The sequence below is a fragment of the Microcebus murinus genome, chromosome 6, assembly GCF_040939455.1.
Source record: "Microcebus murinus isolate Inina chromosome 6, M.murinus_Inina_mat1.0, whole genome shotgun sequence".
Lineage (NCBI taxonomy): Eukaryota > Metazoa > Chordata > Mammalia > Primates > Cheirogaleidae > Microcebus > Microcebus murinus.
The window spans coordinates 33191128-33210557 of record NC_134109.1 but is presented as its reverse complement, the minus strand read 5'-3'; the positions used below and the strand labels follow the sequence as shown (position 1 = coordinate 33210557).

Below are 19430 nucleotides of genomic sequence, written 5' to 3'. Positions count from 1 at the left end.
GCCTGTTTATGTATAAAGTAGCTCTTGAACTATATAGTAGAAACTAGTAACATTGGTGGCCTCTAGGAGGGGACTGGGCTGGGGGGACAGGGATGGCAGGGACTTTTCACTTAACCTTTCATACTTTATGAATTATTACTTATATCCATCTCGCCCCAACTGATGCAAAAAAAAAAGGGGGGGGTTTTCTGGTAGTAGAGAGAGTACCAATAGTTTTTAACAAATAGGAAACATGAGATAAATGCTAACCAAAGAGTCATCCAGTCATTATGGGCATTATTTAGAGAAAAAGGTTAAGAGTTGAAGGCTGTATGATCTTTCCCACTCACCTTTTTTTTCCACAAGGAAAGAGGATGGGAAGGGTAGGAGCGAGACACACAAAGGAGTCATGAAACCAAGAAACTTGTCAGATCGACACTTTATTGTGGCTTGCTTGTAGTAAAACATTCCACCCCTCGACAAGGATGTTGATTTAGTGGTGGTGATGTTTTCTGCTGGAGACCACAGTGTGATGCTCAAAGGCCTTTAGCCTCATCTTATGTCAGTCTAGTCAATGGTTCCCTATTTGATACTTCAATTAGTTAGAGGAAAAAGCCAGGAAAATCTGGTCTTAACATCCCTAATTAAGATTTGTGACCCATTAGTATAAAGTGCTTATGCTCAGTGCAAAAAGGACAGACTCAGAAGGGCAAGCAGATGCCAGGGAATGTCATTTCCTGGGGGATTGATGCGTCCTATGACTCAAGGAAAGAAAAAGTAACATCAGCCCAAAGGGATCCAGTATTTTCCTTACAGTCTTTCTCCTCTCTAATAGGACCAAACTTTTAATCTGACAGACGTCCATAAGGGTTATTTATTTTACTATTAAGAAACTTAGTTCAGAAGGAAATCCACAGGGTTTCTAAGCACTAGACACTGACTTTAGCTTCTAGTTTCTGTTTGACTCAGCATCAAAGGTTAGAGCAACAGGCTGAGCTCTGGCTGGTGGGAGGCTCAGAGCCCCAGAGCTTTTCTTTAGGCTTCTCATTTGCAAATCAAAGTCACTGAGTATGACAAATCCTTTCCCAAACACTGTCACATCTCAGTGGGAAGACAAGCAAGTGCATGTTAAAAAGCACTTCACTTAGTTTTCCACCAACTGCATGTGACCTATTCCTTATGCCCTTGTTCTGACTCTTGTCCATAGGCCCAATTCTGAAGCTAACCCCTGACTCCCTCTGTTAAGACAGAGAAAAGAAGTGCCCTGACTTCTCAATGGCCCCAGGTGTCTGCATATCCATCCAGTGGTCCTGAAGGGACTGAAAGGAAGCAGGAGAGAAGAGGAAGTAGTTTTCTAACCAATTCAAGGGGCACAAACAGGACTGCAACTCAAATAGGTGGAGTCTAGACATTCAGTCCTAGGATCCAGGCTACCATATTTCTTCCCAGAGTCTTAAAGAAGGAGGCATGTTCTCTTACCCACCAACTCTGCACTAGGGACATTCATGAGAGCCAGCTCTGTGCTTGTGAGCAACCCGATACCGCTTTTGGATGGTTTGCCTTTCTCGCAAATGTGATGGTGACGCTCCTGCCAATGCGTCAGCCGCCCAGACCTGATCGGAGGTGTACACACTCACAGCTTTCCGATGCCGGCACCTGAAAACACTTCTATTCAGACTACCTTCCAAAGATGCACGTTGACTCCTTGTACTTGGGAGAGGAGATACCTGGAAAATTTTTATTCCACAGGTAGCACTTGCCTCAAAGCCATCTCTGAATTTTGGGAAGGGAAAAGAGGCGATCCTTTTGGCGTTATTCTATAATTTTCTGTAAAACCCCTCTAGTTGAGAGGAACTACTACAGCATGCCCACATGGAGGGGACTGTGTACAAACAGGAGCACCCGGGTCAAGAACCAAAACGCAGGGAAGGTTTCCAGAGTGGCAGGAGTCTAAAGTGCCTCTTTTCAATGGAGGAGAGTTTCATTTGTTCATAAATGCTTGGGTGTAAACGTCAGTGCACAGGAGCATGCATGTGTGTGCACATATGTGTACCACACTCACTCACTCACTCTGAGGTAGAAAGAACTGGCCATCTCCAGATGAACACACACAGATACACACAGATTCCACAATTTTACAGAAACATGGCACTTGTGTGAAAGGTCCTGTTCTTGCCCGAGGAGGCAAGTAGGGTCCAATCCAGCTCTTTCCGACCTGGGGCAGAGCCAGACAAGTCCCACTCCACAGGAGGAAAGAGACGAAGGGCACCACCATCACTGCTGTTGCCAAAGTTCTCAGGCCACATTCCCTTGCCCCCTTGCCCAGGGTCACTTTCTGGAGCCTGAGCTGTGGGCACCCCGGGGGTGGCTTGTCAGAAGCCACTGGGCACAGATGTCTTGCACAACTGCATCCCCACTGCTCTTGGCGGCCTGCTGCACCTGCTGGACGAGGGCCGTAGCCCGAGAGTGTTCTTGCTTCACGGCAATCAGGTAGGCAGAACGCAGTTTGCAACATGTCAGGTAGGCCCGAACCTGGCAGGCAGATATAAGACAGTGGAAAAGGAACCATCACAGATGAATCAGAAAGCTCCAGCTGACAGATACCATCTCTCACCTACCAAATTAATAACTCGGTTCTTGCTTTTCATGATATTATAACAACTCTTTAAATATTCTGGACATAGGGTATTACACTGTGTTTTTTTTTAAATAGTATAAAAAGTTATTACTAACAAGCTAAGAATTTAAAAAACAAGGCAGGGCGGCTGGAATCTGGACTCTGTCCTCTCCCTCTGAGGCACTTCCTCACTGTCCCAAGCTCTCTAGCTTCCTCCTGCCTTCACAGCCAGCACTGCCACTGCCCACGAGTTGTGATTTTATAGTTATCTGCGTGATTGTTTCATTGATGTCTGTCTCCTTGACTAGACTTTAAGTTCTATGAGGACAGGGATAGTGTTTGCTTCCTCTACTCCTTGTATTCAAGGTGCCTAGCACAGGGCCAGGCATCTAGTAGACATTCTATAAATATGCATTACATGAATGAATGAATAATGAATAAGCCCTCATACCTCCCCCCAACGATGAACACATAGATCTCCCTTCTCTATTTTTCTGTTTTCAGCCTGCTGAATTAAATTTTTTTTAACAGGAAATTTGGAGAGGAAAACAGATATACACAATTAGAAAGGTCTCATAAAGGTCTAACCTTAGTCCTGACTTGACTTCTCTAGTTTGGATGAGAGGCAGCTCAAAGTACGTGCATGTGTGTGTGTCTCTCCCAGGCTGTCCATCTTATGAATCCCCAGATTGGGGAAGAGGAGAAATCCTTCCTTCCCTGGCCCTGCTCTCATCAGCAGTCCCCTGGTTAGCCAGAATCCTGCGCTGGTAAACAGCGAGGGCCTCACGAGCTGCCACAAAGCTTCTACCAGCAGCTGCCTTTCTGACACAACAGTCCCTCCGAGTTAGTAAAAGGGACTCTTTTTCTTCATGTATCGAGGCTCCACCTTTTTTTGTTCTTGGTCACTAACATCCTTCTTTCCTGTCTAAACTCAATTACAGATAGTCTCCTGCAGCTAGATGTCTGGCATGTTCTGAGGTCACTAAAGTGATCAACTCCTGCTACTTGGGTGTCTGCTTGCTGCTCCTAAGATGTGAGCTCTTTCCAAGCCTTCAGCTCCACTTAGCACCTACGTACACTACATACATATCACAAGCTGGCAGGCAAAACTCCTATCAAGAAAAGAAAGGCATTTTGCCAGAGTCTGGAATATAAGCTCAACGAAGTTGGTTTTTGGCGAGGTCTTGTAACCTGAGATCTCTTAAGTGCATTAGTGTCACTGCTGAGAGAAAAAAACCTGAAAAAATAATAAGGGGTACCTAGATTTTAGTGCCTGTCTCTTCCAAGGATATACCCTCTGTCCTGCTTAGTGAGAGGCTCAGTGAAGGCTTGAAAAGAACCACAGTCTGAGAACTAGGGGACCTGGGTGTCTGTCCTGGCTGTTAGGATCTCATTCTGATTCCAGGAAGGTAATTTTCCACATTGCAGAATGTTAAAATTTCATCCTTTCCAAGATATTGCAAAAATAAATGAAGAAATGTTTAGAACGTGTTCTTTAACTCTGTGACATAAAGACACCCAGGAAATTCAGTCCAGGAATTAGTAATATTGCCCCAGGGAACAGGTAAGAAGCTGTTCGCCTGACATTAGTTTTCATCACGAGGGACTCAGCTGCCAGATCATTCCTCTGCTGATGGCCAGGGCAGCTCAGACTGGTTTGGGTTTCTCCTGCCTCTCCTGGCCTGGGAGCCTTCCTGCAGATGGCGGCAGGACCCATCCAATAGTTAGCAACAAATGGGGACAGCTGGGAATAATTTTATTCTGGCTGGCACCAATTTCCCAAACAGGGAAGAGCCTTTCATAATCAAGGAGAATGAGACACTAGTGGACATTGTTGGTCCAAGGGTTGGGTAAGGCTTTTCCTCACTGAACCTTTTCCCCTCCAGGATAAAGAAATACCTGCTCACTCTAGGAACCTCATTCAGTCAACCTAAAGATGGTAGGGAAGAATTTCCTAGGGCTCTCTCAGAGAAGACTGCAGTATAAAATGGAGATTCAAGAGCAGCCTAGGACACAGTTGTCCTGGGGACAAAGAATTGGGAAAGTGATGTTCACTTGTTCCCCACCTATTCTCTCCCTTCTACACCCCATCCAGATTCCAGCTCCACCTCTGGAGAGCAAAGAAACTGAGATACAAGGTTGTATGGGAACTATTGTGGGAAACAAGGGATAAAGGTGACAACCAAGCCCAAGGTGCTATTCATTAGCACCCCAAGAGTTTGGAGACAATTCTGCTCACCTTGTTGTCATCATTGTGTATTGCCTGGATCAGACCCTCAAGTTCCTGAGCAGAACAGAAACAAAGCAGTTGTGAGAGGGAGAACCCAACACAGTTTTAGCCCAGCCACTCTGACTTCAGGATGGGGATGCCTGCCTGACTTTTTTTGCAGTTGTTTTTTAAGAGATAGGGTCTTTCCATGTTGCCCAGGCTGGAGTGCAGTGGCTATTCACAGGCACAATCCCACTACTGATCAAGCATGGGAATTTTGACCTGCTCCATTTCTGACCTGGGCTGGTTCAACCCTCCTTAGGCAGTCTGGTGCTGCCCTGCCCTCAGGAAGTCACCACATCAATGCCAAACTTAGTGTGGACACTCAATCGGCATAGTGCACTATTGCCCAGAACTCCTGGGCTCAAGTGATCCTCTTGCCTCAGCCTCCTGAGTAGCTGGGACTACAGGTGTGCACCATCACACTCGGCTGACTCTTATTTATATTTTATTTATTTATTTATTTTTGAGACAGAGTCTCACTCTGTTGCCTGGGCTAGAGTGCCATGGCATCAGCCTAGCTCACAGCAACCTCCAACTCCTGGGCTCAAGCGATCCTACTGCTTCAGCCTCCTGAGTAGCTGGGACTACAGGCATGCACCACCATGCCCGGCTAATGTTTTCTGTATATTTTTAGTTGGCCAATTAATGTCTTTCCATTTTTAGTAGAGATGGGGTCTCACTCTTGCTCAGGCTGGTTTCGAACTCCTGACCTTGAGTGATCCACCTGCCTTGGCCGTCCAGAGTGCTAGGATTACAGGCGTGAGCCACTGTGCCCAGCCTGACTCTTCTTTTTAAATTTAACTCCCACTATAAGAGCAAGAAAGGAAATCTAACCCTAACACTAAGCTTGAGAATTTGGGGAGAAGGAATAGCTCCCAAGAGGCCTGCCTATCTTTGGCCTTCACAAATGGGGGTGGTTCTGTTCACCTACAAGGAAGCCACAGGGGTACAATTTTGTAGGCAATATTCTTCAAAGGCCACCTATTGGCTCACCCTGGCCTCCTCCAGAATCTCAGGGAGAAGCTCAATTCCATTGGTCCATAGGCACTTCCAGAAGCAAACAATATTAGACAATGGGAGGTCAAGGGACACCTTCTGGGGATAGAGGTCATCACTATAAATTTTCTTTACAGGGAAGGTCGATTAGAGTGAGGCCATTATTGCAGAGGGATCTTATAGAGGTTCAGGCACATTATGAGGAACAGAAAAACAAAGAGGGGGATATGAAGACCTGAAATAGATAGAGAGCCGAGAGGTATGGGAGAGCACTCACCTGGGGTGGAATTCTCTTGAATGCTTCCAGGCAGTTGAGGAGGATGGTGTCCCCATCACTTTTGGCTGCCACGCCTGACTCACTAACACACTTGAGCAGTCGTTGTATCTCGCTGTATTTCCCCTTCTCCACCAACTGCCGGGCAGCTCTGCAGTAGGTCGTGGCAGCATCCAGCTGGAAGTCCTGGAACAGGGCATGGGATGATGGGCTTAGGGAACAGCAATAGAGGAAGGGACGTGACATCTGAAAAGCTCCCACTATGCTCAGTACACATAAGCCACATGGACTGTAGTCACAATAGAAAATATGAATATAACAAACACAAAATAAGCATAAGTTCTTTTTTGGACTTAGACATTTAGGAAGCATCCAAAAAAATTGTAGCCTTAATATCTAAAAATGGTAATATCACTTGCTGCTGTGGCACTTTCTGAAAAATTCTTGTCAAATTTCCAAGACTGGTTCATTTTCTCTCTAATGAGTCACCTTTTTCTTGGGGAAAAGGTGTAGGGGGCTGGTATTTTCTACACTGGACACCTGATGCTATGCTCTGTTAAGAGATGCCTAAGTGTTCAGAACAGACCAATTCACCAAAAGATTGATTTGCTTAAAACTGCCATATAAACACCTTTAGACCTGGTCTAGGATAACTCTTTTGCCACAAGGCCTGGGTGGAGCTGCCCCATTGCCTGCCCACCAGGGATATCTGTGTGTGGAGGGCTTTGTCCAACACTGCAAATGGGTGGGAAGAAAGACACCTGACTGATGATTTATGAAGCCACTGATCCTCGAGACATGCATAATGTGTACAGTGCTCTGCCTACCCTGAACAGTGATGGTCCTCAGTCGGCTCCTGGGCATCTGCATGAAGCTGTGTGGTGGTGGTGGGATCTGGAGAGACTCTGCCCTTGTGGTTTCAGTGCCCTGCTCTAGCCCCTATGACAGTGCCACAGCTGCACCTGTGTCCTTTCAACACAAGCAACAGACAAGGTACCCTAGAGCCAGCTCCTGTGCAGACAGAGGATGGAGAGGAGGGGCAGCCCCTGTGGCCAGTGGAAAGGCCCTGGCTACCCCTTCCAGCCACACTTCCTTGCAAGGACAAGCAGTGGTTCTGCAGGCAAAAAGCTGTGGGGAACTGTTCTAGACCTGGCTTCTAGTATTTATTTGAAAGCTTTTGATGAATTTGTCATTGGTAACTCAGCTTTTGGCAAAGTGGCCTAAAGTCTTGAATTTGACACACTTCTATAAGAGCCACCTCCTTGATTTCAGCCCTAGTACATGTAAATCTACTTTTCTTGGGATAAAAATTTTCTAAAGAATAATCTCCCACGAGATTATAGTCAGGTGCTGCTTGCCCTTGGTATAATCTGGAGTAATTCAAGTCATACCTGCAGAACACGGAATGCAATTCCAAAACCATCTTCTACATTTTTCCCTCCCAGCATGACCTGAAAAGGAGGGGAAATGTGATTAAAGAAGCAATAATTACTAGAGTAGCCTCTCAATCAAGAATGATGGCCCTTATTTATTCAATTATTCACAAATATTTGTTGAGACCCTATTAAGTGCCAGGCGCTAGGGATATAAGAATAATCAAAATGTACTTGGTCCCTAGCCTTCTGTGGCTCACATTACAGTGGAGAGGCAGCCATAAAACACCTGAAATAATAACTAGACAATTACAATTGTGACAAGTGTTCTGAAAAATGAGGACAGTTTGCTAGGGGTCTGAAACACTGTACATACCTTGCAGGCAACATCCATTTTCATGTGGTTATTTCCAAACAGGGTTGGCAGAGGCAAAGTGGTGATCTGAGAGGTCCCAGCACTTTCACACCGATGTAAGAACCTGGTCACTTCCATTTGCAGCTGAAGTGTGTTCATGTGCCTATGGTGACAGAACACACACAGTCCAGCCTCATGAGGGGCCTCAGGAGTGAGGTGACTAGGGCTGGGTGACTGGGAAGTCAGGATAAGATGGTGATGGAAAAGGCAAAACAAATGATGCAGAGACCTCCAAGTACCCTCTGAGGAGTTATGACAAGACAAAAATGGGTGGTCTACTGCCACGCACAGACTCATAATAGTTAAGGTGCACTGTGGAATTGGATAAGGTCCAGCATTTTCTGAGCACCTATGTACCAGGTACAACAACAGAGGCCAAGAGAGATATGAACTCTGCCCTCATTGAGTTTATAGGCTAGAGGAGAGATGTATAGCACACAGAAACATAAAATATTTAATGATTAAGTCTCTGAAGGCAATAAATGGTAGTGCTGGAGCATTTATGTTAGATGTTATGGTCTAAGCAGAGGGACTGGTAAGTATAAAAGCTGAGAGGAAGAAAGGACTTGGTGTGTTGAAGAACCCTGGGAGGCCAGTGACTGACACTTAGTGAGGAAGAAGAGAGTAGCAGGAGACAAAGATGGAGAACTTGGCAGGGACCAGAACATGTAGGACCTTTTTTGCCTGGTGCAAGACTATTGGAGTTTAGTCTGATGGTAGCCTGTGATCTTAATCCTCCCTCTACTCCCCACTTCCTCTATAAACTCCTCCATAGGCTTTCCAGGCTGCTATTAGACACTGCCATCCAGGGATGACTCATTTTAGAGTTTTTTTAAGGGTTCATGGATTAAGAGCAGCTTTATCACTAAGAGACACTCAGTTCCAGCCTTTCTGCCCTGCACCAATGGTCCCCTGAGCCTTGAGCTACCTTGACACATCAGCTGCCGTCATCTTTTTTCGGAAGAAGGTGGTTTTCTTCCTTCCAGAGCTGCGAGAATTTTCTTGGAGGTAGATCTTCAGGTGGTCCTTGGCCTTGAGCAGCCATGACAGCTTCTCTCCCAGTTCTGTATATGACTTTGCTTTGTGACTGAAGAACCGAATGCATGTCATGGCCGCCCGGACTTGGTCCTAGAAGAGGAAAGTGAATGTTCAGGTCAAAGGAAATCAGGGATATTGGAGGTGGGCTGTGATGAGAATGCAGATCTGATCTCCACCCATGAAGCCTGGCTGTCAGCACCCACGCCCACCACCAGCTGAACTGCTATCTTGTGTCCATCATTCCAAGGTCCAAGAGATCCTATAGTGCACTGACTGGTGGAGTTCTTGGGTAGGACATTATTCCACCACTGAAGAGATCTAAAAAAAAGATGCTCCTGACTCTCCATTCAAATTGGCTTCGCTCTTACTCTGGCATTGAATAATTCAATTTCTCTGTAATTTAGTATTGACAATCTTCAGATAGATTGGGAGGAATTTGTTCCTTCTCCCTTCGTGCATTTTCTCTAAAACCACACTTGCTTTTCTATCATTCTGTATGAATTCTGCATTCATGCCTCATGCTTATCTCAAAACTACCACATACTTCTTTTTTGAGCTTTACATTCATTGCATTCTAAAGAATGGCATTATTGACAAGATTAAAGTTTGCCTCTAAATTTAGGATACAAATCCTAACGTTATTTAATAATGCTAGACAGGAACATGGATTTGCTCTAGGGTTAGTCAAACAGCAATGCCAGGGACTGAATGGCAGTCTTGTTCCCAATTAGCCTCCCCTGCATGGCAGGGCATCAGCAACAGAGGTAGAGGACAGGAAGAGGCTGTTATTACCTTCATAAACTGCTGTAGCTCATACAGAATGTGGTAGTAGTTTTTCTTCTGTAAATGTTGGCAGGCAGCAATCAGGTACTTTCCCCAGCTCTCCAAGGATGAATCAATAGATTCTAACAAGTTTTCCAAAGCATGTAGCTTCCCGCTTTTATAGCTTGGCTGGAAAATGCCTTCTATGAAGACTTCTGGAGGACTCTCCTAGAGCAGGGCAAGGTGAGAAGTCAGAAGTCTTGAGCCTGGGTTCTGGCACTGTCTGGAATCCACTTACTTACCTTCAGCATCCTCCCCTAGTAGTGCTTCTTAACCTTGTGTGTCACAGATACCTTTGAGAATCTCATTCTAGTGACTGCTTCACTTATCTCCTTCCTTTTACAGAAAAGCTCCTTGATGGAGTCATCTACATTTGCTGTCTCCAATTTCCCTCCTGTGATTTTCCTCTTGAATACACTCTAATCTAGCTTCTGTGGCCATAACTCCATCAAAACTACCCCTTATGTCAACAGTGACCACGAAACTCTTAAACCTAACAGTTAATTCTTGGTCCTCAGCAGCAGCTTTTTTTTTTTTTTTTGAGACAGAGTGTTGCTCTGTTGCCTGGGCAAGAGTGCAGTGGCATCATCATAGCTCACTGCAACCTCCAACTCCTGGGCTCAAGCGATTCTCCTGTCCCAGCCTCCCGAGTAGCTGGGAATACAGGTGTACGTCACCATGCCTAGCTAATTTTTCTATTTTTTGTAGAGATGGGGTTCCACTCTTGTTCAGGCTTGTCTTGAATTCCTGACTTCAAGTAATCTTCCCACCTCGGCCTCCCAGAGTGATAGGATTACAGGTGTGAGCCACTGTGCCCAGCCTCAGCAGCTTTTGATATACATGATGGCTTCTTCCTCCTTGAAAAACTACCTTTTGATTTTTAATTTAAATTTTTATTTTTAATTGGGAAAAAGTTCCTTATTTGGCCTCTAGGATTTCTCATCCTTTCCAGGTTTTCTTTCTACATCTCTGCCTGCTTCTTCTCAATTTCCTTTGCTGATTCTTCCCAAACTCTCCAGGGCTCAGGAGGAACCTGTTCTCTTTTTTCCATTTATACTCGCTCTCTTGGTGATTTTATCCAGTCTCATGGCTCATTATCTATTTGTTGGCGGTGCCTAAATCCATATGTCCAGATTGTTCATTCCTCCTGAACTCTAGAACTGTATATCCAATTTACATCCAATTGCCTATTTAACTTGTCTTTTTGGGTATCTAACAAACTTAACACTTCTAAAACTGCACGCTTGATTGTTTCTTGAAATCTGCTGTTTCCTCAGTCTTTCCTTTCTCAGATGGTAACTCCATTCTTCTAGTAATTTAGGCCCCAAACCTTACAGTTATCCTTTCCCTCACACTCCTCCATCAAATTCACCAGCAAATCCTATTGGCTCGACCATCACAATACACACAGACTCTGACCACTTCTCACCACCCTCTCTGGACCACGCTGGCCCAAACCATTTGCCTGGATTACTGCAATAGCCTCCTCCCAGGTCCACCAGCATACCAAACTGTCTCTTTTCTGCCCAATGCCAACACATCAAACTGAGTGATTCTGTTACAACATCAGCTGGATCATGTTACTTCTCTGCCTACAATCTTCCAGTGCTTTCCTTTCTCATTCCTCACAATCAATGATCAGGCCTGTGCTTGCTTCGGCAGCACATATACTAAAATTGTAACGATACAGAGAAGATTAGCATGGCCTCTGTGCAAGGATGACACGCAAATTCATGAAGCGTTCCATATTTTTGCTTCGTATGGAACCAAAGAAGACCCCGAATATCAAAAGCAATTCTAGGCAACAAAAACAAAATGGGAGGCATTAATATGCCAGATATCAAACTATACTACAAAGCTGTAATAATTAAATCAATATGGTATTGGCACAAAAATAGGAATATTGACCAGTGGAACAGATGTGAGAATCCTGATATAAAACCATCCTCATATAGCCATCTAATCTTTGACAAAGCAGACAAAAACATACGCTGGGGAAAAGAATCCCTTTTCAATAAATGGTGCTGGGAAAACTGGATAGCCACCTGTAGAAGGCTAAAACAGGACCCACACCTTTCACCTCTCACAAAAATCAAGTCATGCTGGATAACAGACTTAAACCTAAGGTATGAATCTATTAGAATTCTAGAGGAAAAAGTTGGAAACACTCTCCTAGACATCAGCCTAGGCAAAGAGTTTATGAAGAAGTCCCCAAAGGCAATCACAGAAGCAACAAAAATAAATAAATGGGACATGATCAAACTAAAAAGCTTCTGTACAGCCAAAGAAATAGTCATGAAAGTAAACAGACAACCTACAGAATGGGAGAAAATTTTTGCATCGTATGCATCCGATAAGGAACTGATAACTAGAATCTACTTAGAACTCACGAAAATCAGCAAGAAAAAAATCAAATAACCCTATTAAAAAGTGGGCAAAGGACTTGAACAGAAACTTTTCTAAAGAAGACAGAAGAATGGCCATCAAACATATGAAAACATGCTCAACATCTCTAATCATCAGGGAAATGCAAATCAAAACCACAATGAGTTATCACTTAACTCCAGTGAGAATGGCCTTTATCAAAAAGTCTCCAAACAATAAATGCTGGCGTGCATGCGGAGAGAGAGGAACACTCCTACACTGCTGGTGGGACTGCAAGCTAGTTCAACCTCTGTGGAAAGCAATATGGAGATACCTTAAAGCAATACAAGTGAATCTACCATTTGATCCAGCAATCCCATTACTAGGCATCTACCCAAAAGATCCTATGACACTCTACAAAAAATACACCTGCACTCGAATGTTTATAGCAGCACAATTCATAATTGCAAGGCTGTGGAAACAGCCCAAGTGCCCATCAACCCAAGAATAGATTAATAAAATGTGGTATATGTATACCATGGAGTACTATTCGGCTCTAAGAAACAACGGTGATATAGCACATCTTATGTTTTCCTGGTTAGAGCTGGAACCCATACTATTAAGCGAAGTTTCCCAAGAATGGAAAAACAAGCACCACATATACTCACCAGCAAACTGGTGTTAACTGAGCAGCACCTAAGTGGACACATAGGTACTACAGTAATAGGGTATTGGGCAGGTGGGAGGGGGGCGGGTATATACATATATAATGAGTGAGATGTACACCATCTGGGGAATGGTCATGCTGGAGACTCAGACTTGTGGGGGGAGGGGGCAATGGGAATTTATTGAAACCTTAAAATCTGTACCCCCATAATATGCTGAAATAAAAAAAAAAAAAGATCAGGCCTGTTACCTTTCTGATCTTACCTACTGTTACCCTGTCCCAGCTGACTCTGCTCTAGCCACCCTGGCCTCTGCCCTTGTTAGTTCCTCTGCCTGGACTACACTTCCCCCATAGATCCGCATGACTCACTCCTCATGTCCTTTACTCAGATGTCACCTAAGACACATGGTCTAAGATTACACAAGCAACCCTCCCTCTTCCCCTGCCTTTTCTTTTTTCTTATTCATCACCCACACTATATATTTTATGTCCCATGTTTATTGTCTCTTTCCTTCCTATAATGTAAATTTTATAATGGCAGATTTGTCTGTTTTCTTTTCTTTTCTTTTTTTTTTTCCACTGCTGTATCTCTAGTGCCCAGAATAGTCTTTGACTATTTGATAAATATTTCTTAGATGAATGAGGAAACAATAAACATTATGGACTGACTCCTCAGGAAAGGATATATACATATTAACCTCCCTGCTTCTGAAGCTCACCTGTGGTTCAGAGATCCTGACTCATAAACTCCCATTCCATGGCAAAAGAAAAGAAGTCACTTTGGCATTTGACTTTAGATTAAGAGTAATCCATGGAGAGTAAAGGATGACTATAAACTCATAGTGGTATAACACACTGGCACAGCAGCACTTGCCATGAGCTGTTTAGAAGCAGAGAGGATCTGGGTTTTGAGAATATCCATAGTGGGTGAAGGTTAGGGCTCCTTTTCTGATTCAGGCTATTCCTAACTGGGAATCAGACCCAATCTAAAAGTTGCAGGCCAGACTTTAAGAAGCAGGGTCATTAGCTCTGTAGGAAAGATGGAATTCCTCAGAAGAAAAGTACCTTAAGAACTTCCATTTTATCCATTCATCTACCTACTCATTGACTAATAACTGGTACTAGGCTGGGTACCTGAATACACATAAGTGAAATATAGGTCTTCTTGGTCCACATCCAATTATAAACAAATAGTTGCAACCCACTGGGATAAATGTAATAACAAGTACAATGGTGGTGCAGAGGAAGAGGTGGTTGATGCTGCTTGAATATTCTGTGAATGTTCAACAGAGAGGGTCTGCAAGGATACTGAAAGAATAAACAGGAGTTTCTCAAGAAAAAAAGGAGGGACAGGGCATTCTAGGTAGAGGGAACAGCATATAAAGACTTGTGAAGGATTGCAGAAGGATTGCTTGAGCCCAGGAGTTTGAGGTTGCTGTGAGCTAGGCTGATGCCACGGCACTCTAGCCCAGGCAACAGAGTGAGACTGTCTCAAAAAAAAATAAATAAAAAAGACTTGTGGAGATATGACAGTATATGGTATAATCAGGAAAATTTAAGTAATTTGATGAGTCTGGAATGTAGGGTACAGATAGAAAATAAATTGGAGAAATGAGAGGCCTGATTCTGGTGGGTCTTATAGTCTGCTAAGGAATTTGGATTTCATCCTGTGGCTGTGGGGATCCACTGACAGCTTTTTAGGGAGGGGAATAAACTCAGTGTATTTATGTTTTAGAAAGCTCACTCTGGGGGCAAAGTGGGCAAAGGGGCAAAGAGAAAGTGCTAGAAACAGAACACCTATACCTTCTAGGCCTTCAGGTGTAATTTCCACAATTTTTTCCTGCTGTCCCTACATGCTTGAGAATAAAGGCAAGATATTTCAGTTCAAGGATAATGATTACAGGAGATAAAAAGAAGGCTTCTTCCCTAGTTGTGACGAATATAAAGCAAGAGCAATGGGGTCACCAGCTTATGCCAAGCTAATTAAGTAAGCAGCTTAACTCTTTGGATTACAGTTATCAGAGAGAACAGACCTGGGGGATGTCCAGTCTCTACCTCTAAACTCATTTGGAAACTGAGGAAAAGGAAAAAAGCATTAAACTCCAAATAAGATGACTTCCACATTATTCTTGAGACCTGGTTAGTAGCTAAAACACAGTCAGTAGCTAAGCAGTGGTGAAAACACCTCCCTCACTGTCCTGTAGGGGTATGGTCACCATGATTCTGCAAACTGCTGATTTCACTTGGAGCAAGTCTAGAAAATAGGTCTATCTGTAAACTTTCATTGACTGCCATTTTGATTTAGGGTGACAGAATGAAATTAAGGTTTGCTTTGAGCTCCTTTTATTTTCTATGAAATCTGGTACACCTCAGACAATTTCTCAGAAAGTTATTATGGAACATTCAGATAAAAAAAGGAACACAGCCAGGTGCAGTGGCTCATACCTATAGTCCCACCTACTATTAATAGATGGGCTGAAGTGGGAGGATTGCTTGAGTCTAGGAGTTCAAGGCCAGCCTGGGTCCCATTTCATTCATTCATTCATTAATAAATAAATAAACACATAAATAGAACTTTAAAAAATGAAAATCAAAAAGGAATGTCAAAGGGTCATGGTGAAACAGCATGTTGATTGCTTATCAGTGGCTCCAAAGAAATAATGTCTCTGGTGGGAGGGGGGAGAGGATATGAGAGGAAAACAGTAGAGCACATTCTCCTTTCAACATATATTTGGGGTCCAAGTGTAGGATAGGTGCCATGGGTGCTTCCTGGCCCTTGTGGTAACAACTCTGAGTGGACCAGCAGCTGGGCCAGAAGCTGGACACCATCCCAGGCCAGGTGGGCAGGCGTGCGGGAATGGAGAGAGCTAAGCAATATGCCCAAGGTCACACAAGACTCATACCACACATCTCATTCTTGAGACCATGCTCTTAACTACTAACCAATTCTGCTACATGTTTTGGGAGAATGGATGACGTGTGCCACTGCCAGTCAGGATGGTGATTTGGGATCCAGGCTAAGATTTCTTGCACACTCATCCAATAATGGTTGTGTAGACAGAGTCTTCCATTTTGACCTCACTCTGCCAGAGATAATCTCACAGCTCAACACTGGGTTAACCATAAGGGGGGCGTATCATCCCTCTTAAAGCCAACTGGTCCAAGCTAGGCGAGCTGTGTTGGTGCGGCTCACCTTGTTGAGGAGGTGCAGCAGGGCTTCCCGCAGGCAGCTGTGCCGCATGTAGAAGCTGATGATGGCCAAGTTGGTGCTATAGTTGTGCAGGTAGAAGAGGCATTCTTGGTAGTAGGTGTTGTTCATGACCTTCCCATCAGGAATCACCTCTAGAGAGAGGCTCTTGGTCCGAAGAGTAGCCTCTAGTTCCCTCAAGGTGGCAAAGTAATCGTCATCTTGCTGACAGGAAAGGAGAGAGTGAGAGAGAGAAAAACAGAACTCAGTAAATTCTTGGCAGTCACTAAAAATACTGCTTTCAAAGAATATTTATCAATGTGGAAAAATGCACACAATACAGTTTTAAGGGTAGAAAAACAGGATTCAAAATTCTATATATTAAAATATGGCATATCTTCAATTTCACTAAAAAATATAAAGAAAATTCTCCAAAAACTTAATACTAATTAGTCTGGGTATGGGATAATGTGATTTTTCTCTTTTTAAAAATAGTTTTCTATACTTTCCTTTAAAAAAAATTGGCTCTATTACTTATATAACCACATATAGTTACTTATCTAACTATATGTAATGGAAAAAAACAGAATATAAACTGGGAAGGCTCTGAGCCATGACTGACACCTTTAGTTGAACTTAAGCTGATCCTTTTCCCAGGTCATCACTGTTCCTGGGCCTGCCTCCCTGAGGTGGGCATTCTGCCTGCTTTGCTCTTACCAAGGATATGATGGGCCTCGCTGTGGACTCCAGGTACTCAACCACGTCCTGTACCAGCCTTGAGCCATGACTCAGCTGATTGAGGTCAAATGGGGGCTTCAGACAGCGACTGAACTTCTCCCGAGCTGCAGGGAGATTCCCAGCTTTGAGGCAGGCCATGCCCCAGGCATGCCACGCCCCAGTGGTATCGAGCCCAGTCTTTGTGGAAACCTGGAGGAAAAATTGCTCCTTTTAGTGAGATGTAGCTATACTCAGATTTGAAAGTCTCAAAGACCTATTCTATCCCCAAGCTACCAACCACCTCACCGCTCCCCACACCCTGGCAAACTGGTCATGCCCTAGATGCTTCCCATGGTCAGGACAACTAAGAGTTGGCAATACCTGTTTGCAAGATGAAGCAAAGCTAGCTCATTATAGTGGGGTGGAAGCAAGCTTTGTTTCTGCCTCACCTCAACGCCCAGTTGGTAGTACTCAGCTTCCAAAAGCTGGTTCCTTAGCCTGGTCACTGCAGCTGGCTGCAAGAGCTGATCCAGAGATGGCACGTGGCGATAGGCAGCAGCAACTAAAATATTCAGTACATCCACCTTGCTGATGTAGCTACAGGGGGGAAACAGGCAAGGCAGTGAGGCTTCCCAGGGTCTTACGAAGAATAGTTGTTGCTCAAAGGTTTTCTATTCCATTTTCAACGTGAAATGTGATAATGAGAGTTGAGAGGTGCATAGCATAGACACAGAGAGTGAGGCTCAAGAGTCACATTCTTTGAATCTCAGCACCATCACTTAGTAGCTCTATGATCTGGAGAAAGTTAGTTAACATTTCTCTGTCTTACCCATCTCTTACCCATCTGTAAAATGGGTAGTCATGTACTACATAATGACAGTGTTAACAACTGACAGCCTATATAACAGTGGTCCCAGAAGATTATAATACCATATTTTTACTGTACCTTTTCTATGTTTAGATAGGTTTGTTTATTTTTCTTTTTTTAAAATTCTTTCTTTTTTTCTCTGTTTTTACTAATTCCATAATAGATATGTTTAGATACACAAATACTTACCACTGTGTTACAAATGCCTACAGTACTCGGTACAGTAACTTGCTATACAGGTTTGTAGCCTACGAGTAATAGGCTGTACCGTCTAGATTTATACAAGTACACTCTGTGATGTTCACACAACAACAAAATCAACTAATGATGCATTCCTCTGAATGTATCCCTGTCATTAAGTGACATGTGACTGTAGTAATGGAGTTTTAGGGATAAAATGAAATAACCCAAGTAAAAGGCCTTAGGATAGTGCATGGAACTTTTTTGGCAGCCATTAAATGTTAGATATTAATGTTTACAGTAGGAACACTCAGGGCTCCTATTTGAGGCAAGGCCTTTACATTGAATGTTGGGACTTTATAAGTTACCCATTTACTTTTTGGTCCTTTGGAACTCTCCCTTATGAAAGGATCATAGATTCAGTATCCTGGTTAGTTAGTTAGTTAGCACTCCTGGTTAGTTCAGAGAGCACATCACTACCATTCCCTGGAGGGACTGCTGGGCAAGGGCATCCTACCCCTTCACTCAGATTCTGGACTTGACATCTTCTCCCTGGGCTAAGGATGGGCCCTCAGTGTAACCTACTAGGATTGTCTTATTACTCCTGTAACAGATGCTTATAAAAACCTTATAAAGACAGAGAGGCCAGAGGGCTGGATCATTCTATCTAGCGCTGCCTGAAACAAGCCTACACTCCAGGTTCCTGAATCTTGTCTCATAATTCCAGCAAAAAACTCTGTGGATCCTGACTTGTTCACCAGTTTCCCTGGAAAGGGATTCTGTACATCAGTGACTCATAACCTAGTAGGGATGGGGTAGGGGAAAGTATAATCTATAAAAGCATCAGTACAATAATATATTTATACACTTAGAAAATGAAAACATTTGAAATAGGTAGTTTGAGTTTTGTTTTTAAACCTGTATTTGTTTGTTTGACTATCAGAAGGGGGTCTGAGCTAAAAACAGGAGATTTAAACTGATTTGCACAGCAACACACATGAGAGATTCAATGTATTCTCATCAGCAAATGGGACCATTCCCTGTCATGAGAATATCTGAATGCAGGGTGGGGGAGAAAGAATGTGTAATTTGAAACCACTGCTGTAAACTGTCAAAGAAGCTGAAGATGGTACGTTAGGGTGGGTGAGAATCCTACCGAAGTGAGAACTTCTCTAATTTCTGCGGTCCTCAGGCTAAAGTGGATATTTCCTTCATCTACATTAGATTTCCAAGGAAGTACAGGACTTGATGTTAAATTTGTTTTCCCTTCAATCTGAGTATCTTTTTCTTTTCTTATTTACATTTCTGATATTTGATATATATTTAGATTTTTAAATTTTTTGCCTTAAATCTTTTTTCATGTTTGTTTTCTACCTTTTGCTACATGGAGAGTTTTCTGTTTTTCCCCTCCTATCCTTTCCTGTGAATTTTGTAGATTTTTGGTTCTTTTTTTTTTTTTTTTTTTTTCTGCCATTCGAGAAAGCAGGAAAGATTTTTGGTTCTTTTCATGGTTATTTAGAAAAACTTCACTTAACATATATCTATTTTTTCATTTATCTACTTGGAAAATGATATAGAAGCTATTTGCCTCTTGATTTAAGAGTAAAATTAGCTCCTTTTCACTTCCTTCTACTTTCTTTCTTACCTCCTTCTGCTCTTTT

The 19430-nt window shown here is 43.3% G+C and overlaps 1 protein-coding gene and 1 non-coding gene across 2 annotated transcripts in view; one reads left to right on the top strand and one right to left on the bottom strand.

Annotated features, from left to right (window-relative positions):
• Nucleotides 1-402: 402 nt before the first annotated feature.
• ZFYVE26 (zinc finger FYVE-type containing 26) overlaps nucleotides 403-19430 on the bottom strand; it is a 65916-nt gene continuing 46888 nt past the window's right edge. Inside the window, exons 33-42 of the mRNA XM_012781131.3 lie at nucleotides 17171-17318; nucleotides 16722-16931; nucleotides 16011-16229; nucleotides 9757-9954; nucleotides 8855-9054; nucleotides 7888-8029; nucleotides 7530-7589; nucleotides 6142-6324; nucleotides 4836-4880; nucleotides 403-2511 (exon numbers count right to left, since the gene is read on the bottom strand). Of these exons, the coding sequence (XP_012636585.2) occupies nucleotides 2308-2511; nucleotides 4836-4880; nucleotides 6142-6324; nucleotides 7530-7589; nucleotides 7888-8029; nucleotides 8855-9054; nucleotides 9757-9954; nucleotides 16011-16229; nucleotides 16722-16931; nucleotides 17171-17318 (1609 nt within the window). The 3' untranslated portion in view covers nucleotides 403-2307. The remainder of the gene's footprint in view (nucleotides 2512-4835; nucleotides 4881-6141; nucleotides 6325-7529; nucleotides 7590-7887; nucleotides 8030-8854; nucleotides 9055-9756; nucleotides 9955-16010; nucleotides 16230-16721; nucleotides 16932-17170; nucleotides 17319-19430) is intronic.
• LOC142871620 (U6 spliceosomal RNA) lies at nucleotides 11433-11539 on the top strand. The gene has a single exon (XR_012919855.1). It is a non-coding gene; the product is annotated as a U6 spliceosomal RNA (small nuclear RNA).